The sequence below is a fragment of the Rosa rugosa genome, chromosome 6 (assembly GCF_958449725.1).
Source record: "Rosa rugosa chromosome 6, drRosRugo1.1, whole genome shotgun sequence".
NCBI classification, from domain to species: domain Eukaryota; kingdom Viridiplantae; phylum Streptophyta; class Magnoliopsida; order Rosales; family Rosaceae; genus Rosa; species Rosa rugosa.
In genome coordinates, this window is record NC_084825.1 from 40,522,054 (window position 1) to 40,541,735 (window position 19,682).

Sequence of the window (19,682 nt, forward strand, 5' to 3'; positions counted from 1 at the left end):
TTTAAGCAACAGATGCTTTAGGATTTATGATAATTAATTATTGCTATACGTACAATGAAGCTGCAAACACTAATCCGATTTAGGTTTCCGGTGAATGAGAGAAGTTGATGTCTTGTTTTGATGAGGGCATAAACATTTTGAATTAGGGAGTAAATTGTGAGGATCTTTTTTCTTGCTTAAAAAAAAGAAAAAAAAAAGTGACTTGGTCCAATCTGGAAAAGTGATATTCGTTAAAATTCTAAGGAGTCATCAAGAAATTGATATGGGGAACATTAGCATTGCATTGTTTAGTTAAGCACACTGATTAACACAATGGTGAGGATATAAAAATTGATCATATTTACAAACAATATAGGAGATGCTTACTTTTAAAGGAGAACCCACTTTAAGAAATTCTAGGGCATAAGCAAAGTGAAACCAACTAGATATAAACAACAAAGGCATAATCTTGAGCTCATATTCTCAGTTTTCCTTTGTCCAGATTTGATTCGAGACCCAATTTTGGTTCTTCATCATAAACTGTTTTATACAACTTGCAAGCTAGATTCATTTTCCCAGTCCAATAATAGTCCTTCTATGTTGTTTCCTTTTCCCATTTTTATAGTTCTTAAAAGCTTGGTTGGTGCCAAACAACCCAAAAGTACAGTCCCAAAGATCTAACCAAATTTAATGCGCTATATCTATCTAAACTCATTAACTTTATGCCACCCATGTTCACATTCAACTTTCATTAATCAGTGGAAACATTACGATGCATCAAGATGATTCATAATTTAATCAGTGGAAAACATACATAATATTATATTGTGCATGCAACTAACTAAACAATATCTGTTTAAGATCTAAATTCACGTTTAGGGATCAGGAGGATGATCATAGGAGTGAGCCTTTGGCTGCATTGGAATCATATCTTGATTTCAATTAAAGGTAATAATTGTGAAGGGATATTATGCTAATTTCTTTGTTCTTTTTTTTTCTTTCATTTTTTGACAAAGATACTCGGACCAACTGTGCTAATTAACAAGCATTCAAGACATATCTAACCTTATCATGGCTTATAATTAGCTTATTAATTAAATTCTAAGTGGTATAGATGAAGCAAGAATGAAAGGTTATTTTTGGTTCCTGTATATTTCTGAGTGACAGTGAATTATTGATTGATATAAGACGCATTACAGAGTTAATGCAAATCAATGATGTATTATCGGATGCTTATTCGAATGAATGTGAACATTAACAATTTTTTAGAATTGATTTATTTAAAATTAAAAGAAAAATAAAATAACATACTCCCACCAACTTTGTAAGATGTACTTCGTCACATACGATAAGCACATAGCTTTTTGTGGATTATATAAAATGGTTGAGTTTTGTTTATGTTTGACGACACAAATAGGGTTCGTGTGCAACAGTAATTGATGTTTAAAAAAAAACCAAATTTTGTGGTTGTACGTGGAGGTAAGGATATATGGGCAAGAAGTAAAGACCACGCACAAATGGAATCTTGATTTGATTATATATTGGAACTTGGATGTTCCACGATTTCTACCTATTCTTAGATTATGGCCTGAACAAATAAAGAAACAAAATCTGGTCTTGGATTATTTGTAGGAACTAGCACCTAGGTCGTAACATATTTTCTCTTTATGAGCTCATATGATTCGATTCACCAACCTTTTGGTTCCTTTTACTTCAGAATTAAAACAACACCTACAGCAATAGTCACACTTCACTTGGTCTTATTTCCCAACAAATCAATATGCAAGATCTGTTATATACAAGGTTTCAAATTTCGGTTTCGGTTTCGGTACTTCAAATTTAAGGAAATTTCGGAGAAAGTGGAAATTTCGGTTAAAATAAAGAAATCAAATTAATTGCATTTATAAAATGATATTTTTGAATGAAACTTTTACATAGACTAAACGAACCTATAATAAACCTATTTACAATGTAACATCTCTAAAATTATACATTTATCATAGAATTATGATATTTTATATGGACGAGTAATTAACTAGTACTGTAGTAGGTTGCTAAACTAGTGTTTTTATCTATGTGTATTGATAATGTAAATATGATTTACTTTTTTTAATAATTAGAAAATTACAAGGGAGTGGGGCGGGGCACGTAAAACCAAAACCCCATGAATGAAAATGAACAAGTATAACAAAAGGAATATAAAAGCTACTATGATGTGGTTCGATGTAGCTGGTTGAACTGCTTTCATTTAGTATCATACAATACTGCTCCCAAGTACATGAATTTTGGAAATGATTTTCATACTTCATCACATGGTTATTGTATGTGTACGTGTTGTTCCCTTTCCACATGCAATCCATATATCGGATATTGTGGAATTACCTAATATGATGTTACAGTGTATGAAGCATACAATATTTGAGACGAAGCAAAAATGAAATCATGTTATGGTTGGAGCATTCAACTTTGTAGCAGATAAAAACAAAAAGGTTTTTTGTTGTATTCAACTTGATTGCAAAAAAAAAAAAAAAATTCAAAATTTCATATTTTCTCTATAAAAGTATGAAGTAAAAATTCATTGTAGGTGACATAAAAATTTAACAGAAATTTTAGAGAAATTTCGGACAAAATTTTGGTGTGAATTTTTAAATATATAGTGTGTGTAGATATTTCGGAAATTAAGAATTTTGTGGAAATGTACAGAAAATTTCGGGAAACTTCTGACGGAGATGATATAGCATATGAATTTCGTTTCGGTACTTCAAAATTACGGAAATTTCGATGAAAATTTCGGCAGTTTCGGAGAAATTTAAAACCTTGGTTATATGTAGTGAAAGTCTACAATATATTATCGATATATACTTGATGGAGTTGCAGACCAATTCGCTGACACTATATACAAAGTTGTTCATCAATTGTGAAAGGCAATTTGCCATTGCAGCAGGGACCTAATCTACCAATAATATAGTGATAGGACATTAATTTTGTATCAATCTCCATGCTAAGATCCTTGGGATCATGGTGGATTATAGCCCATTATCATAAAGTAAACAATTCTTAAGATAAGCCATATAAAAAAAAAGATAAACCATATAAAATTTATAAAGCTTGTTTGACTAAATTATGATATTGTAGTTTGAATTATGTCCGTCTTTAAAATCATTTAATCTGTTTTTTTTTTTTTTTTGAAATGGAAAAAAAATGCATACAGTACTTGACATTTGGCCAATTAGTAACTTTTGTACCTAACAAAAAAGAAATATCACTTTGGTACCTAAAGTTCGGACCCTGACCCAACTTTAGTACCTGGAGCCGTTAACTCAGTAACGGCGTCTGACAGGTGGCATATATTGAAGGGTAATTTCATCATTTCATATTTAATTCATTATTTTTTTTTCTACCTTATAAGCTTGCTAAATTGATTTTTTTTTTTCTTTTGCTGCCTTCTAATTCTATACTCTCCTTTGCTGAGCTCAAATTAGACGTTCTATCAGGGAATTCAAGCTTTGAATTTGGTGGTTTAATTGAGGATTATGAAGTTTGTTGACATGCTTGTGCTTAAGTCGTTGAATCAAGTTCTCAAGATCACAAATAAATTCCTCTAGGCTTTGAATTCTCTTTGGAGCTTCATCTAAGTTTCTAGATGCTTGCTCTAATGCAGCAATGGCACCTGCCATGTTTGAAACTATCTGTGTTGCAGAAGAAATGGCTTGCAAAGCATCCATTACTAAAAGCACAATGTTGGACAAGTATTGACCAATTCAATACACATTCTCACAAAATTCAAATTGATCTCTGGGATATTGACCTCAGTCCCAATGGATCGCTGAAATGGGATATAGGCATATATAAGAGAAACACCATATTGGATTGATCAAATGGAACAGTTGATATCTTGAATATCAGCGAGCTATTTTGAGGAGCCATACCTATTAGAACCTGGATTGGGTTTGGTCTTGCTACCACAGCAACGCATTTTCCAATCAAGATCAATGGAGGAAACCTAGCTTGGGATATCAAACAAAATTCCAATGCAAAAACTCAATCAACTCATTCGCAGATCTCTCTCTGACTTGTCGCTCAATCGCGGCGTCTGCGACGGCGATAGCGACATGGGGGTTGCGCCGCCCGATGGTGGTTCGTATCAAATCGGAGACTCTAATTCCAGTGACTCGGCTGGTTTGGCATTCAACTCTGGTCGAGAAAGAGCAAGGGTCAGCCTTTCTGGGCCAGTCTTTACTTCTGATTCCTAAAGACGACAGGAGGTTCTTCTTCATCATAGTCAATGGAGGTTCTTCTTATTGTTGTTGTTCTTCTAATTCAACTCAAGGATTGGTTTTTTCTCTACCAAAGAATAAATTCAAGCAAGAAATAAGAAACACCCAGACACTAAGTTCAAGTCTTTATGAACAAGAAACTCTTCTCTGCTGTGACCGTACCGAATCCATACCTCCTGGAATCCGTAACCTCCGATGGGTTCACAGCCTCACTGCCGCCGCTGCCTAACAATTGCCAACTCTCCGATCAGGTTTCCGGTTCAGTCACCACAGCGGTGCGGTGGAAATGTCGGACTGGATATGGGCAGCGCGGAAGGAGCCGGGGATGGAGAGGTGGTAGAGCTTGTTGGAGAGGTCAAGATTGAGAGAGTCAGATAAACTGAAATTTGAAGCATGAGAGCTTGAGAGGTGAAACTGAGTTTGAACTTTGAAGACGAGAAATAGGGAGAGTTGGGAGGAAGAAGAAGATGAATAGAGCGTGAGGATCAGAAGAAGAAGAAGATATTGAGTGAAAGGACGAGAATGCCCCTCAAAGTTTGCCGCCTACCAAACACCGTAATGGCCAACAGTGTTTCAGGTACTAAAGTTGGGTCGGGGTCCGAACTTCAGGTACCAAAGTGATATTTTTTTTTGTCAGGTACTAAAGTTACTAATGGGCCAAAGGTCAGGTACTATTTGCATTTTTTTCCCTTTTAAAATAGAAGTTGAATTCATTAGATCAACAGCAAAATGGCTGAAGTCTACCAAAACTTACACAAGAAATCCGGCAAAAAAATTCGGAGTAACCTACTTAAGCTAAAGCAAACCTTTAAAGATCACTGGGACGTTCACATTTAAGTAAGAGTGAGCCTATACAAGAATGAAAAAACCACGCCTTCTACAGAAAAGAAATCATTCAACTAGCCCCTACTTACCAATCACGCAATTGTGGTACAAGTAAGACATTAGAAACGTCATAGAAGTTAATCTAACCTCACACAGGCTCAATACCCTAATACATTAGGGCCCAAATGGCCTTGACCTGAGCCCAAGCCCAAATCAATTCCTGCCTAGCAAGAAAACTCCCATGACTCATCAACCCAAGGATGAGCCCAAGCCCAGAGACCCAGGCCCAAACCCAAGCCAAAAGAAGAAGAGAATCATTGCATCGCTGCTCCTTTGTTTCCACCGCCGTCATGTCCTCCGGCGGCATGCCGTTCGACCATAGCTCTGGCGGCCGGCTATTCCAACCGTGCATCAACATCGAAGACTTGTTGCTCCAAGCCAAACCAGTCCACCACCACAACACGCAACAAATCAGATCGACAACAATCGATCAGTCTGGGCCGCTCTACTCAATCGTTGATCAGCAACATTGTCCAAGCCTGTAGCAAAACACAGCCAGCTGGAAACCAGCGACCTAAACGCTGCGAAGGAGATGTAGACACCGACGTTGACGCCGACCCGCGATCCTCAACACCACCGCAGCCTCTCGTTGTGACAACACAAAACCACCGCAGTCACACCTCTGACCAAACAGTCTTCCTCCTCAACCAAGAGGTCGCGCCACCTAATCTCAGAGGAAGGGAACTCGACGTCAAGCGCCTTTGGGCATGGTGCAATCCCACCCAAACGAGGGGTGTCGCCGCTGTTGCACGCGAAACCTAGGTTTCGCTGCGTAAAACTCTCGAGAGACTTGATTTCATAAACTTGTTCCCTCTGACTCTTTTTTTTTATTATGTTTTAATTAGTTCAAAGATGATCAAATGGTGTCACTCCTGCCCCCATGATGACTCGAACTCATGACTTCGTATATAGGTAGTGGGTGCTCTAACCACTGAGCTAACACCACTTGTTCCCTCTGACTCTTAATCCCTCATTTAATCTATTTTGTTTATTGACCATTTGTTTAATTTATTTTAGTAATACTGTATTTACTTGATATAGAAAATAGATGATCGGGTATAACGTTCTAGAGGTATTGAAAATATTGAAATAAGCTCATTTATCCCCAATCATGTAATCTAAGACTTATCTGAAATGAGGAACTTTATTTTTTTATGTGGAGCTCACTTCAATTTCAGTTTATTTGTATATGTTAGTAAATGTAATATATCTCATGAATTGAAATAGAAGAAATCTCACACTCAAATTTTTCAAAAAGCTAACTTCATTGCTGATAGTTTGGTGTTCTATCGCTCCCAAAAATTAAGCAGCATTTTGAATCAATATTTACTGCTCTCAGCTCTTAATACTTTTAACTATGATAATTTTTGCTCGAGATGCTTTAGGGGTTTCTCTCTTTAGTTTATATTCGTCTTTTTCATATTAAAAATAGAAAAATTATTTGACATAAATGTATCATTAGTTGTTCAACCTACAAACTTTGGACTAAAATTAAACTGTCTTTTTCCATAAGAATGTTAAAATAGAAACCAGATTACATTGTAAAACTTGACCCAAGTTTGGCGTACCAAAATTGTAATTTGGCCAACTAGTTTTCAAGTTTTATGATCATCATAACCCATTGGTATGTGTACATACACATACCGGCCTTGGGATCATGGCTACTTGGCTAGTGCACTTGTCTATTTTACTTGTTTTGCAGATACCTCAATACAATCCTTTTCCACCCAACTGTATTAAGTAATAATCAAACAATTTCCTACCTATTAGCTGGAAATTAGCCGTACATAATTGAGTTGACTAAGAGGTCAAATCCAAAATAAAGAAGGTCAACCTGGAATGTCAATTTTTGGATTAAACATTTGTGGAGGTTGGTCACTTGGTTAGGCTGCTCAAGTCTAGTTGGTAGAGGTAAATGGGGAGTCGCATCTTCTACACTACCCCATTAATATTAATATCATATAAAGAGTGAGAGTGAAATATAATACGTATATATGCCACACACACCCTTATCACTAATCAGCAATTAGGCAAGTGATTGACAGTTTTTTAATGATTTTGATGTGAGAATATCCTAATCCAATATCCTTGATTTCATATCTGTATATGACCCCAAAACTGCAGGGCTGGGCATTTTAGCCCGAAAGCCCGCACCGGCCCGTCAAAATCCGACCCGTACGGTCCGGGCCCAATTTTTTTTTTTTTTTTTGGCTAAACGGTTCGGGCTTGAGCCTTGAAATCAAAAAGACAAAAAGCCCGCCAGGCCCGTATTGATTAGCAAGAGACACTTGTTTTTATATGATTGGCAGTAATGAAGGGCTCAAAACCCTTTTCATATATTTGATTACACTGAATCCAAGTTGCAAATGACATCATTTAGCTCCCAAATCAGAACCCACGACTCATTCTTCACAATTAGCCCTAAATTCCTAATTCCCAAATCAGAGACTAAGACCTTCGCCGACTCGTGTTCTTCACATCGTCTCCGAGCGTGTCTGATGTAGGACGAGAATGAGCCTGGTTTAGCCGGAAAACTAGAAAAATAAAGAAGCGGCGTAGAATCAAGAAGAGTGATTGGAAAATAGGTAATTCACGCATAATGAGGTTACTAGCCGCTGCAATATCCAAGAAAATTTGGTTAGCAAGAGACACTTGTTTTTATATGATTGGCAGTAATGAAGGGCTCAAAACCCTTTTCATATATTTGATTACACTGAATCCAAGTTGCAAATGACATCATTTAGCTCCCAAATCAGAACCCACGACTCATTCTTCACAATTAGCCCTAAATTCCTAATTCCCAAATCAGAGACTAAGACCTTCGCCGACTCGTGTTCTTCACATCGTCTCCGAGCGTGTCTGATGTAGGACGAGAATGAGCCTGGTTTAGCCGGAAAACTAGAAAAATAAAGAAGCAGCGTAGAATCAAGAAGAGTGATTGGAAAATAGGTAATTCACGCATAATGAGGTTACTAGCCGCTGCAATATCCAAGAAAATTTGGTTAGCAAGAGACACTTGTTTTTATATGATTGGCAGTAATGAAGGGCTCAAAACCCTTTTCATATATTTGATTACACTGAATCCAAGTTGCAAATGACATCATTTAGCTCCCAAATCAGAACCCACGACTCATTCTTCACAATTAGCCCTAAATTCCTAATTCCCAAATCAGAGACTAAGACCTTCGCCGACTCGTGTTCTTCACATCGTCTCCGAGCGTGTCTGATGTAGGACGAGAATGAGCCTGGTTTAGCCGGAAAACTAGAAAAATAAAGAAGCGGCGTAGAATCAAGAAGAGTGATTGGAAAATAGGTAATTCACGCATAATGAGGTTACTAGCCGCTGCAATATCCAAGAAAATTTGGTTAGCAAGAGACACTTGTTTTTATATGATTGGCAGTAATGAAGGGCTCAAAACCCTTTTCATATATTTGATTACACTGAATCCAAGTTGCAAATGACATCATTTAGCTCCCAAATCAGAACCCACGACTCATTCTTCACAATTAGCCCTAAATTCCTAATTCCCAAATCAGAGACTAAGACCTTCGCCGACTCGTGTTCTTCACATCGTCTCCGAGCGTGTCTGATGTAGGACGAGAATGAGCCTGGTTTAGCCGGAAAACTAGAAAAATAAAGAAGCGGCGTAGAATCAAGAAGAGTGATTGGAAAATAGGTAATTCACGCATAATGAGGTTACTAGCCGCTGCAATATCCAAGAAAATTTGGTTAGCAAGAGACACTTGTTTTTATATGATTGGCAGTAATGAAGGGCTCAAAACCCTTTTCATATATTTGATTACACTGAATCCAAGTTGCAAATGACATCATTTAGCTCCCAAATCAGAACCCACGACTCATTCTTCACAATTAGCCCTAAATCCCTAATTCCCAAATCAGAGACTAAGACCGTCGCCGACTCGTGTTCTTCACATCGTCTCCGAGCGTGTCTGATGTAGGACGAGAATGAGCCTGGTTTAGCCGGAAAACTAGAAAAATAAAGAAGCGGCGTAGAATCAAGAAGAGTGATTGAAAAATAGGTAATTCACGCATAATGAGGTTACTAGCCGCTGCAATATCCAAGAAAATTTGGTTTTGGACTTTTCAGGTTTCTCGTGCGAAAAGTCAGGTTCTGGATTGTGAATCAGGTTGGAGTAAATTTTGGCTAGAATGTCCGTTTGAGACGCACGATACCTTTGTGGCATGGGAACGACGAGATCTTCAAGACTCACTTTAGTGAGCCCTAACAGATTTAGGCCAAAATATATCGTTTTAATTATCCGATTCGGGATTTAATATTTTTAGGCTAGTTTTACATTTGTTTTAGGATTCTTTTTATTTAGGTTTTTTATTTTCCTTTTTAATTTGGATTCTTTAGGATTTCTTGTTAGGTTATGATTGTGATTAGGTTATGACTTGGATGCCTATATAAGCACCATCATGCTATGTATTAATAGCAGTTTATCATATCAAATTTAATAAAATGAGAGATTTTTCTCAATTTCTCTGGTGGACTCCAGATTTATCTTTTTAAGGTTTATTGCTTGTAAACCCTGTTACTTCCGACTGCGTCAGTGTCTGAATGGAGAGAGTTTAGTCTGAGTTCGTCTTCATCTTCGTCTAAGTTCACATAGTTTTCGATTCTTTGTCTTCACCGGAGAGAGTTCACATCGTCTTCGTCTCAGATAGGTAGGCGACGATGTAAATTGAATTGCTTCGTCTTCGTCTCCATACTTAGTCTCAGATGAGTTCGCCTTTGTTTCAGTTCACATCTTCCTCTTCGTCTTCAATCCGAGTTCATCTTTGTCTGAGTTCACATCGTCTTCACGAAATTGATGTAAATTGCAGTAAATTTTCAATTCATTTGGGTGTTTTCTGATGTAATTTTTCTTCTCCCTGTTAAGATTGTACCATGGCTGTTGATGGGAAGGCTATTGTACCATCGCTCCGACATGTACTCATCCTCCCAGACCCCTAAAGAGCAAGAGGAAGACTGGAAGAGGGCTGAGATCTGAAAAGGTAAAAAAAAAAAATGAAAGGGGTCGGTCCCTATTGGATGTAAAACGGGCTTTGGGCCTGAACCGTAACAAACAGGCCTGTCCCGGGCCCAGCTCCCCCCCCCCCCCAAAAGAAAACCTTTCACTAATTACAAATACAACTAAACTAAAACATGAAAATGTCATTAAATTTTTTTTTTATGCATTCCATTTGGAATAATGCTAGGTGAACCACCTGTATCTTACTTTATGTGAGCTGATGTGGCATAGCCACGTCATTTAATAAAATTTTGTGATAGGTTAGACTTTCGGTTACATTAGCTGCCACATGCAAAAATTGGTTTACCTAGCATTACTCTTCCATTTATTTCAGCATAGAAGTATGCCTTGAAAGATGCTGTAAAGTTACCGGATATTAGTGATTTTATTAGGAAGAAAAAATATGGAATTCTTAGAAAATTTGCAATTGAATTGAAGGATCTGATCTAAATTGATGCATTGGTTTTGGTTTTCTTGGTCTAATTTTGAAAGGGATACAAACCTAGACCAACAACGTACAAGGTTGGTCTTACATTGTTTTAAACTGGTTTTGTTCAACACGTGAACGAACTTATGAGGCTCAGTTATAGCCCATTTTAATATGATTATATATATATGTTTGGTTTGGTTGCTGTCTTGCTGAGAACCTAGAACCATATACCAAAACTTTTGTTTACTTTATGCTAATGAGCTATAATCCACCGTCACCTTTTCATTTGTTTTTCTGGTTTTGCTGATGGAATGGATCAATATAACTTTTACCATACAATTTCTTGCTCTAAGAAAATGAAAGATATTCACACATCAGAAAGTAAATTCAGAAGTAATGTAGTCAGAACAAGACCTTTCCAGAGCTAAATAATGTTAGAGCTAAAGGTTTACATAGTGATTAGCGAGACATCAAATCAAGTAAGACAAACATGAACTCCTGAGCTGAAAATTTGTGTCATCCTTCAGAGATAATGTGCTACCTACCTACTATCTTTCTGGGTGTTGTATAGAATTTTGGTTGACAGATTGCCCAGCCATCGGAGAGACCCTTAGAATGAGTCCATCAATGTCAACAGGGAGAAGCAGTTTTCGCCATAGACAACCACTGGAAATTACTTCCGGTGGTTGAACAATCGTAGTCATCTCATTATTTCTGTGCAGCATGCCAAATACAGTCACAGTGCTTCCTTCTTGTACATACCTGCCAAAACTCCACGGTACATAAGGATGCATATATGACAACAGCAGGGTATTTGATTGAGATTTTAATGAAAAAATTGGATACCCTTCCTCCAGACGTAGCAGACGGGATTCAGCTGAGAGATTTCTCTCACGTAACCATTTCGTCAAGTGAGGAGAGAGGATTCTGCATTTTCTTGTGTTGACAAGTTTGCTCTCAAAGACCAGTGGGATAAGATTACAACCAGAACCAGCTTTGACAATAGCTCTAAGACCAGATTTCCGATCAGTCAAGAAAAAGTCTGTTGAGAATCTCTGTCAGGTGAAAAGCCGAAGCAAAAGAAAAGAAAAATTATAATTCCAAATAGACTGCCTTTTCTATTTTTCATCGTTAAGCTAAACAAGTATAGGCATGCAATCCAGATTCTCAACAAAGTGATCCTCACCAATATAATTGAATGTTATAAAGAAAACAAAAGTTGGATTGGCTGGTCCACAAAATGGAATGATTAACACTAGCACTCATGAATCATGACTCAATTTTCGATTCACTTAGGGGAATGAATTACTAAAGATATTAAAGCATAGCATCTATAGAAAAGAATGGAAAATTCTTCAAAATGTATATTATTGATACTAATTATATTCTTATTTCTACTAAAAACAGGCAAAACAACCCAAGGTAAAGAAGCAAAGCCTAAGGCCTTCCTTGTAATGATTCATGGCATAAAAGAAGCTATTTGGATCGAGTAGCAACTGTTATTACAGGAAAAAAAGAAGTTCAGGGTAACTTGAGGTTCACATGATCACATGAAATGGGAGATAACTATGAACATCACAATGTTTGAGCATCAAATAAGCATTCTAATCCTCGTAAAGTTAGTGAAATGCATAAATTAAGTAGTAATTGACTCAAGTATGAAAAAACATGGGAACATCATTAGCCATCTTAAGAAGGTAACTGAAACCTATTTAATCTAATGAGAAGGACAAGAAACAGTCCTTTTGCTGATCTATATGGCTACAGAAGAACGTACCTCACAATATTCTAAGTGCCACTGGAAGCATGATCTCTTGACATTTCTAGGTTGAAGAGTTAATCCCTTGTATGCATATAAAAGAGTAGAGGCATATACACATCTAGTAGCCTTTTCATATGAAGATTCCAGGGAGAGACTCCCACATGAGACAAGCTGAAATCATCACAATAACAAATTATGATCCACCCCAACAAACTGAAGGAAACTATAGAGTGATAAACCAATTAATGAGCAAGAAAAAATGGACAGAAACGATTTGCCATGAAGCAGATACGTACAAGTAGAGACTGCCATTCCTCACATGGCATACACAATCAAAATATTATTTGCTAGCCAAAATTAGTTTCCACATGTAGATGCAAAGCTGCAAGAGGCTTATTTAGGAACTCAAATAGCATCTCCTCATACAATATTCGTTAAGTCGATCATACACAGGAGAATCTATAAATTAGAGACTGGTATCCACCATCAACATACGCAAAGGTTGAACCATCTAAGGTCTGTGTTCAGTTGCAAACCCCTGAATTTAGTTTAATGGGACACACTTTTTTGGTTTTTCACCCACTATATTGTCAATTAAATCAGCTGTGTTTGTCATATCCTTGTTGTTCACTATGTAATAAGCCCAACAAAGGGCGTCTTTCTTGAATACCATTGATGTTTAACCCAAACAAACTAATATCAAGCTATAACTTATCAATGTCCTGCTCAACTCTGGATAAATGCCAAGTCCTTTTTATTGGCGGCAACAGATACAGAAATCTTTGCAGATGATAAAACAAAGGTAAAAAACACTAACACATTTCCTCTTGTTTCCTCCAATTTCTCAGCACCCAAACTACATAACACTCAAATAAACGCATTCCCATCCTTGGTTCTCATACATTCATTCTCACACAAACAAGACTTCAAACTAAACTCCCAAAAAAAAAAAAAAAAGATCAACCAAACAGAGTAAAGAGAGCAACCCATTAAAAAGTAAAAGAAACCCATCACAGAAAACGAGCTAAAACATGAAGAAAATCAGTACCCCAGTGATCTTGACCAGCTCTCCATGCTGAGCCACGCGAAGGTCAGACTCAGGAAGAGAGTTGAGAAAGAACAAGACTGCAGCTTTAGAAGCCCAATGACGCGTGTTCCAGAGAATGAAAGCGAGGACGAGAGCAGAGAGCAAAAGGAAGAAGACGAAGAAGAGTGCGTTGTGGACGACAATGAGAATGAAGATGGAGACAGAGAGACCTAAAACAAAGATGGGTATGAGAATGTAGAGGACAAGGGATGGTATGGGCTTGAAGGTACTAGTATGGTGGTCTCTCAGAACCGCGTTTGAGAGGTCGTTCATTACTCCTCTTCGGTGCTCTCGCTCTCTCACTAAAGCACCCACCTTTACCGAACCAGTAACAGGGGAGTGTAAAATGGCTAAAATCAGGAATGGATTGGATATGATGGACGAAACGGCGTCGCTCAAGCAGAATTGGAGGGGGGAGTTGATAATGTTTGGGATCAAACATTACTGCTCATGTGAAAAACATGAGTATTTTTACATAACATTTTGGGATCTATTTACAAAAACATCAAATTCTTCGTTGCATTTAAAAAAGCAAATCTCATGAGATTCTTATTAAGTCCCAATTAACCTTCTGCATTGTGATGAATAATTAATTGTATACAAAATTTTTATCTCTCTCATTATTACTTGGACAATCAGCATACAACATTACAATGAGAGAGATTGATAAATCATGTATACAACTGATGAGAAGGAAAATCACGCCCTACGATATGCACCAACTTTATGATGTGTTTTTTGATCGAATAGAAAAGTTGCATTAAAATTAAGAGGCAGTAGCCCATGGAGGGTAAAAGTCTGTACTGGACATGCTCCAAAAGGAGCTACAAAATCAAACCTAACACTTGACAACATGAAATAACATACAGAGGCCCAAAAAATGGGTCAAAAACATAACCCAGCCCACATACGTTAATCTGACAGAAGAACCAGACGCCGCCAAGACTCGCCGTATATAGCAGTGAGAAGCATAGGCCAAATTCCGTGAGAATAATTCCAAAGTTGAAATCAAAGCTCCAAATGACTCATGCACACCTTCAAAAAACCCAATATTGTCAATATATATCGTGTTTCAATAAAGTTTTGTTTTTCAAACAGTTCAAATATTTTGACTTTTATATATATTTTTTTTTAAGAAATTTCAGAATATGTTGCTCACTAATATACTGTTAACATTCCCCCATAGAGTTAAATTATGTTCATGCTAACTTTATCCATTCATGGTAATCTAAATCGAATATTTTGTGATCCAGTGCAGTATGAAACTTCTAGTTTGTAAATGGGCACTTAGCTAGCTACCACAAATGTTCTAACATACTCATACATGCATGGAATCATGTTAGATGCTAGATCAGGGTTCCTGGGTTTATTGCATAGACTAGCATACCAACTACAAAGTTAATCCTAGTGCATATATCGGTGTGCGCTAATCTTTTGGCTAAGAGGAAAAATTGTACATAGGCCCGTTGTATTTCTCATCACATCTAGTCTAACATGTGATCGGAAGAGTATTATTGTAACGGTTATATACAAAAATTTCTCCTTGCCAAAGGTTAGCTAGCTCTTTGAAAGCTTTATACTCTTTTGCCTCCCCATTGTACTTGTTGGCAGAATCATCCTCTACGTGACATGATGGTGTTCACTGTCACTTTTTGTATACAACTATATGTAACTTTCTCACGCAGCTAGAGAGACAGACACCTAGTTGTATACACCGGTGACAGAGGGGAGTTACTTGTAGCGATAGTGTCCACAAGTGGCAGCAAGAATATTCTTCTTATTTTTACACATTTTCATCTTTCAAGACCAAAAATCCCACCACTGGTAATCACTAGTCGATTGGTCAAAGAGACCACCATCGGAGTTCAATCTACCCCAATCTTCAGGAGATGTTAAGGACCCATCTGCAGATTCCACAAAGTTCACAAGGTTCGGTTCCTCCTCAAGTCCAAAGTACTCTGCCTTTATGCTGCTATCATCATCTGACATAACTCGAAGCCGATGTTCTGATTTTTCGAATGACATCTGGTAATTAGGCTTCCCCTCAGATTCCGACCTAGTAGCATCATCTCCATTGTCCGATTCGCCATCAATGCTATTGTTCCTTTCCTCTTTTGGCCTTTGCATCTTATCATTCAGCTTCTGCAACTGTCACAAAACAACACATCCATATCAGATATTGCTTCCAATTCATTTGTACTAATCTTAAGATGTGGTGTTATTATTTACTCTCGGAAAGTCATTCTGTAATCTGTACTAAAACGGAAGGAGTGAAGGATGACTCTCCGAGATTGCTAGCAAAAGTCCCCTTTCAAAGAATGAATGAATATATTAATTACCTGAGTAACCAAGGCCTGCTTTTCTTTCTTGAGAGCTTCAAACCGGGAAGCCAAGTTACTGTAGTTGGCTCTGAGTATGCTGTAGTCTCTTTCAAGCTGCTTCGACTTCCATCGAGCTCTCTTATTCTGAAACCATATCGCAACCTGCCTTGGTTGCAACCCCAGCTCTTTCGCCAGCTGCAGCTTCTTCCTTGGCTCCAACCTCGACTCGGACTCAAAAATGGACTCCAACGATCGAATCTGCTCATCACTGAACCTCTTCTTGTTGTTCTTGCTGCTCTTCTTCTTTAAACTACTGCCTGCACCTAACGAGTCGTTCATGTAGCTAAAAGCCTCGGCTTCTTCCGGTGAGGGAGAATATCCAACTCGGTCTACCTCTAACATCTCGTTGTTTTTGGGGATCAGTGTCACGGGAGAGAATGCTTTTGGGGTTTTGTGCTTTAAACTATGTGATCCTCAGTGTATGTCATGGTTCTTTGGGTCTGACTGGGTTTTGTGATTGCTGCTTTATATTCAAAATCCATGGGTGGATCTGCTGGCGTAATATATATATATATATATATATATTGCTTTTCTTTCTGTTCATTTAATGTAAACATTCCCCATACTATTTTTCTTGCTCGAATATTAGTTTCCCCATTTCATTTCTAGCTAAGCAATTTACGAAGCTCAAGCTAGCTAGCTAGCCAGCTTAATTTGTGTAGCGGATTAAGCTGGTTCTTTCTGTGCATTGCATCACATTATTAGCGTTTTTTAAATTGTTTGTGATATGATATAATATGGCCTTTGTCATTGTCGTGGTATGAACCGTCTTAATTACTTAAAAGAAGTCTTCGATCTCCCTAATTAAGCTTATATATGGAGTGTCGGCATTCGGCAATACGTGAATCACGTTGTCCAATTTACCATCCGTCCTTGTCGATTTGGTGAATCCATTGCATGTTACTCAAAGCGTTGTCTTCTCCTAGGAGTAAAGAATGAAGTTCAATAAGATCGAGTCTAGATTAACGCGCGTGAATAATGCCTAATATATTAAATTTTGGTTAGGATTCTTAGAATCTTTAGATCAATAATCACTCTCGCGAACAAGCCTTATTAACATGTCAACCTATTTTGTAAGCTTTGCTTTACGATTGAAGCTGTTGTATAATAATCGGCTTAAAATTAAGTAGGTTGATTGTCTCATACAAAATAAAAACTGTATTTTAATTTCTGAAGTAATTTCTCACTAGTTTTGTGAAGTTTGTCAGACATTACTTTTACAAGCCTCGTATTACAACAACATTTTTGTGAGGATACATGACTACAAAAACTTTACTTTTAAAAGTTTATGAAGCATTGTACAATTGCGTTTTGCAATACTTCAAAACATGCAATGTATTGAAACGCTTTACTTCATAAGAGGAAACTATATTTTTCAAAATTACCTTGAATCTTAAACATGTTTAGATTATATAATATGATGACTACTTTGTCAAATTCTATGATTGTCGATTAAAAAGAAATATTTGAATATAATTGTGACTTTCAAAAAAATTATGCTCTAGAACTCAACAAATAATGTGTCAAGTTATGTATGAAAAAAAATCCATCACGTATATCACATGGCTGGAGTCTTACATAATCCATCAGAAAACTAAACCAAAATACGTAATTAGTCTTCATCATTAATCTAATCTCCTGGCATTGTCTCCATCATTAATAAGCTAATGAGTCTCAATCCATGAGCTTAAAAAAGCGAAGCCATGAACACATCGACTCACTCGAGCCATACTCGTAGAATTGGTTAGGGTTGAGTCGCCATCGAAGACACAAACACAACGTGTCCAACTTTGGTTGTCCTCGATAAACATTAGAAAACTCGCAAAGGATATTATTATAAACCCAAACACTCATCTGTCACACGCAGCCAATCAGAGCCCTCCACATTACCCTCGGTCAAAGCTTAGTACGCCATTTTCTTTGGCGTTTTGGTGCGGGCCCGTTGACGTGGCTGAAATCCGGTGGTTGAACGTAGAGAGCTTGTGGAGTACAGAGGACACGTGCCCTTGTCTTTGTGCCAATCACAGTCGTGGTGGTAGGGACAAGTCTTTCAGGTTGTCCGTCTGCCGCCTTGCTTGACACGTGCTACTGTAGACCACCTATTGAACTCTTTTAAAGACATTTAAAATAAATAAATAAACACAGAACTCTGTACGTTTCACTTATCTGAAATGAGAACTTAAGTTTATATATGAATTACGAATTGTTTTAAGAAATTAGATTATGTCTATAGATAAGTATTCTAATCGCTAATTTCTTTTAGAGAGCTTGTCAATGATTTCTCATTTTTATTTTAAATAAATAACTGTGATGATCGATGTGTCAAAAACGATATTCATAAAATTAAAAAAAAAAATATTAGTTTCGTCAATTATTTAAATGTTAGGCGTGTTTTAAACTATTTCAATTAGGTCTATATATGAAATAAGACCTACAAGATAATTCTAGCGGCTAGAAGAATTCTATGTAGGGTAGAGGAATGTCCTCACGTTTCTTCTATGTTGTTGTTTATCTTCTGGATTTCAGAATTTTTTATTGTTGGAAGTGTTGGTTGTCCATTTTCTCCATTAAATTTCAATTGTGTGTAGGCAACAATTGGAGGACGGAGATTGGATACTCGAGTCTTTAGGGTACAATATTGTCCTAGCTCGGCAGATCTTACTCTTATCATATCAATGGGAAAGAAAGGCATGACGACTTTAAGTTTGTGCTTGGACATAGACTTATCACCATGTAATGTGAACTATTAATAATCTAATAGAGATTTAAATAAAGAAAAAGAGATGCATGGTAAGTGATGAAGATAGTGTGTGAAAATGACACCGTTTTTTATTTGTATTAGGCGGGTTCATGATCGTCGACCATTGTTTTGCATTCTTTCCCTTTGCCTACCTGCTAGCAAGGAAGTTTGAGTGGCTATAGCGCTCGATCTTTATGGCACATTTGCATAACTAGCAGCCTGGCTTGAAATGAGTGATCAGATATCGATAATTATAAACATCAATGGCAAAGAAATCTAATGGGTCACCGCCAGAAAGCCACCTCCATCTATCTCACTCCATGTAGAAGAGGGAGAGAGATAGTGACTGTTCGGTTGTTAGCTAGTTTCTGTTGTGTTATTTGGGATTAGTTTAGGATTGATATGACTTTAAAAAAAAAAACTGCTGCTGCTGCTGTTTCTGTGTTGTGAGAATAATCAATTGTGAATTAAAACAGATTTGTGTTTGGTAATGAATACTTTTAAAAGTGTTGTCAGTACATAAAAAAACTCCAAAGCGTGTTTTAATTGAAAGTAACTTCTAAAAGCAACCCAAATGTTGCTTCTGAAATCTGCTGCCAGTGATCTGTAATTTTCAAATAAAGCTGTTTTTTACTCATTTAACAAACACAAGAAAATCTAAAATTTTAGACAAAAGCTTCTTTTTTTTTTAAAGTGAAGCAATCTCAAATGGGATCTTAATGGAACATGTACAATGATGATCAATCTTAACGGACAAATCTAAGTTTTTTTTTTTTTTTTTGGGATGTAATTGGGATCAGATGACGGGATCAAGAGCATTGAACAGGGAAAGGATGAAATTGAAGTATAGTCATGGTGTTTATGACATTTGAGGATTAGAGTTCTACTTACGCATCAAAAAAGGTTGGTGGAATAGTGTTCGAGTGTATGTCAGATATTCATAAGAAGGTGCTTGGCGTATGTTTATGGTTGCCTAGGTTAACTAGACCACTCAAAGTGCCACATACATACAATCAAGGTGTGATTGTCTTTGTTTGATGACAATTTGTAGCCAATTACATGAAGAAGATCGGTTAGTGAAGATGTACGTACCAATGGAATGGC

General features: G+C 37.1%; 2 protein-coding genes across 4 annotated transcripts; both read right to left on the minus strand.

Moving 5' to 3' along the window:
* Positions 1-10,960: 10,960 nt before the first annotated feature.
* Positions 10,961-14,040, minus strand: LOC133715368 (uncharacterized membrane protein At1g16860-like). Of its 2 annotated transcripts, XM_062141849.1 has the most exons (4): positions 13,419-14,040; positions 12,386-12,541; positions 11,455-11,663; positions 10,961-11,370 (listed from the first exon to the last, which is right to left on the minus strand). In XM_062141849.1, exons 1-4 carry the CDS (start codon positions 13,728-13,730, stop codon positions 11,157-11,159), a joined length of 891 nt encoding a protein of 296 aa, XP_061997833.1. In that variant the 5' UTR covers positions 13,731-14,040; the 3' UTR covers positions 10,961-11,156. The 2 variants fall into 2 exon arrangements, with proteins under 2 accessions (XP_061997833.1, XP_061997832.1); XM_062141848.1 differs by having other exon boundaries at positions 10,961-11,663.
* Positions 14,041-14,341: 301 nt separating this feature from the next.
* On the minus strand, positions 14,342-16,324 carry LOC133715369 (homeobox-leucine zipper protein ATHB-12-like). 2 transcript variants are annotated; one of them, XM_062141852.1, is made up of 3 exons: positions 15,797-16,324; positions 15,277-15,605; positions 14,342-14,492 (listed from the first exon to the last, which is right to left on the minus strand). In XM_062141852.1, the coding sequence occupies exons 1-3, from the start codon at positions 16,178-16,180 to the stop codon at positions 14,483-14,485; spliced, it is 723 nt and encodes a 240-aa protein (XP_061997836.1). In that variant the 5' UTR covers positions 16,181-16,324; the 3' UTR covers positions 14,342-14,482. The 2 variants fall into 2 exon arrangements, with proteins under 2 accessions (XP_061997836.1, XP_061997834.1); XM_062141850.1 differs by lacking the exon at positions 14,342-14,492 and having other exon boundaries at positions 14,651-15,605; positions 15,797-16,323.
* Between the last annotated feature and the right edge of the window lie 3,358 nt (positions 16,325-19,682).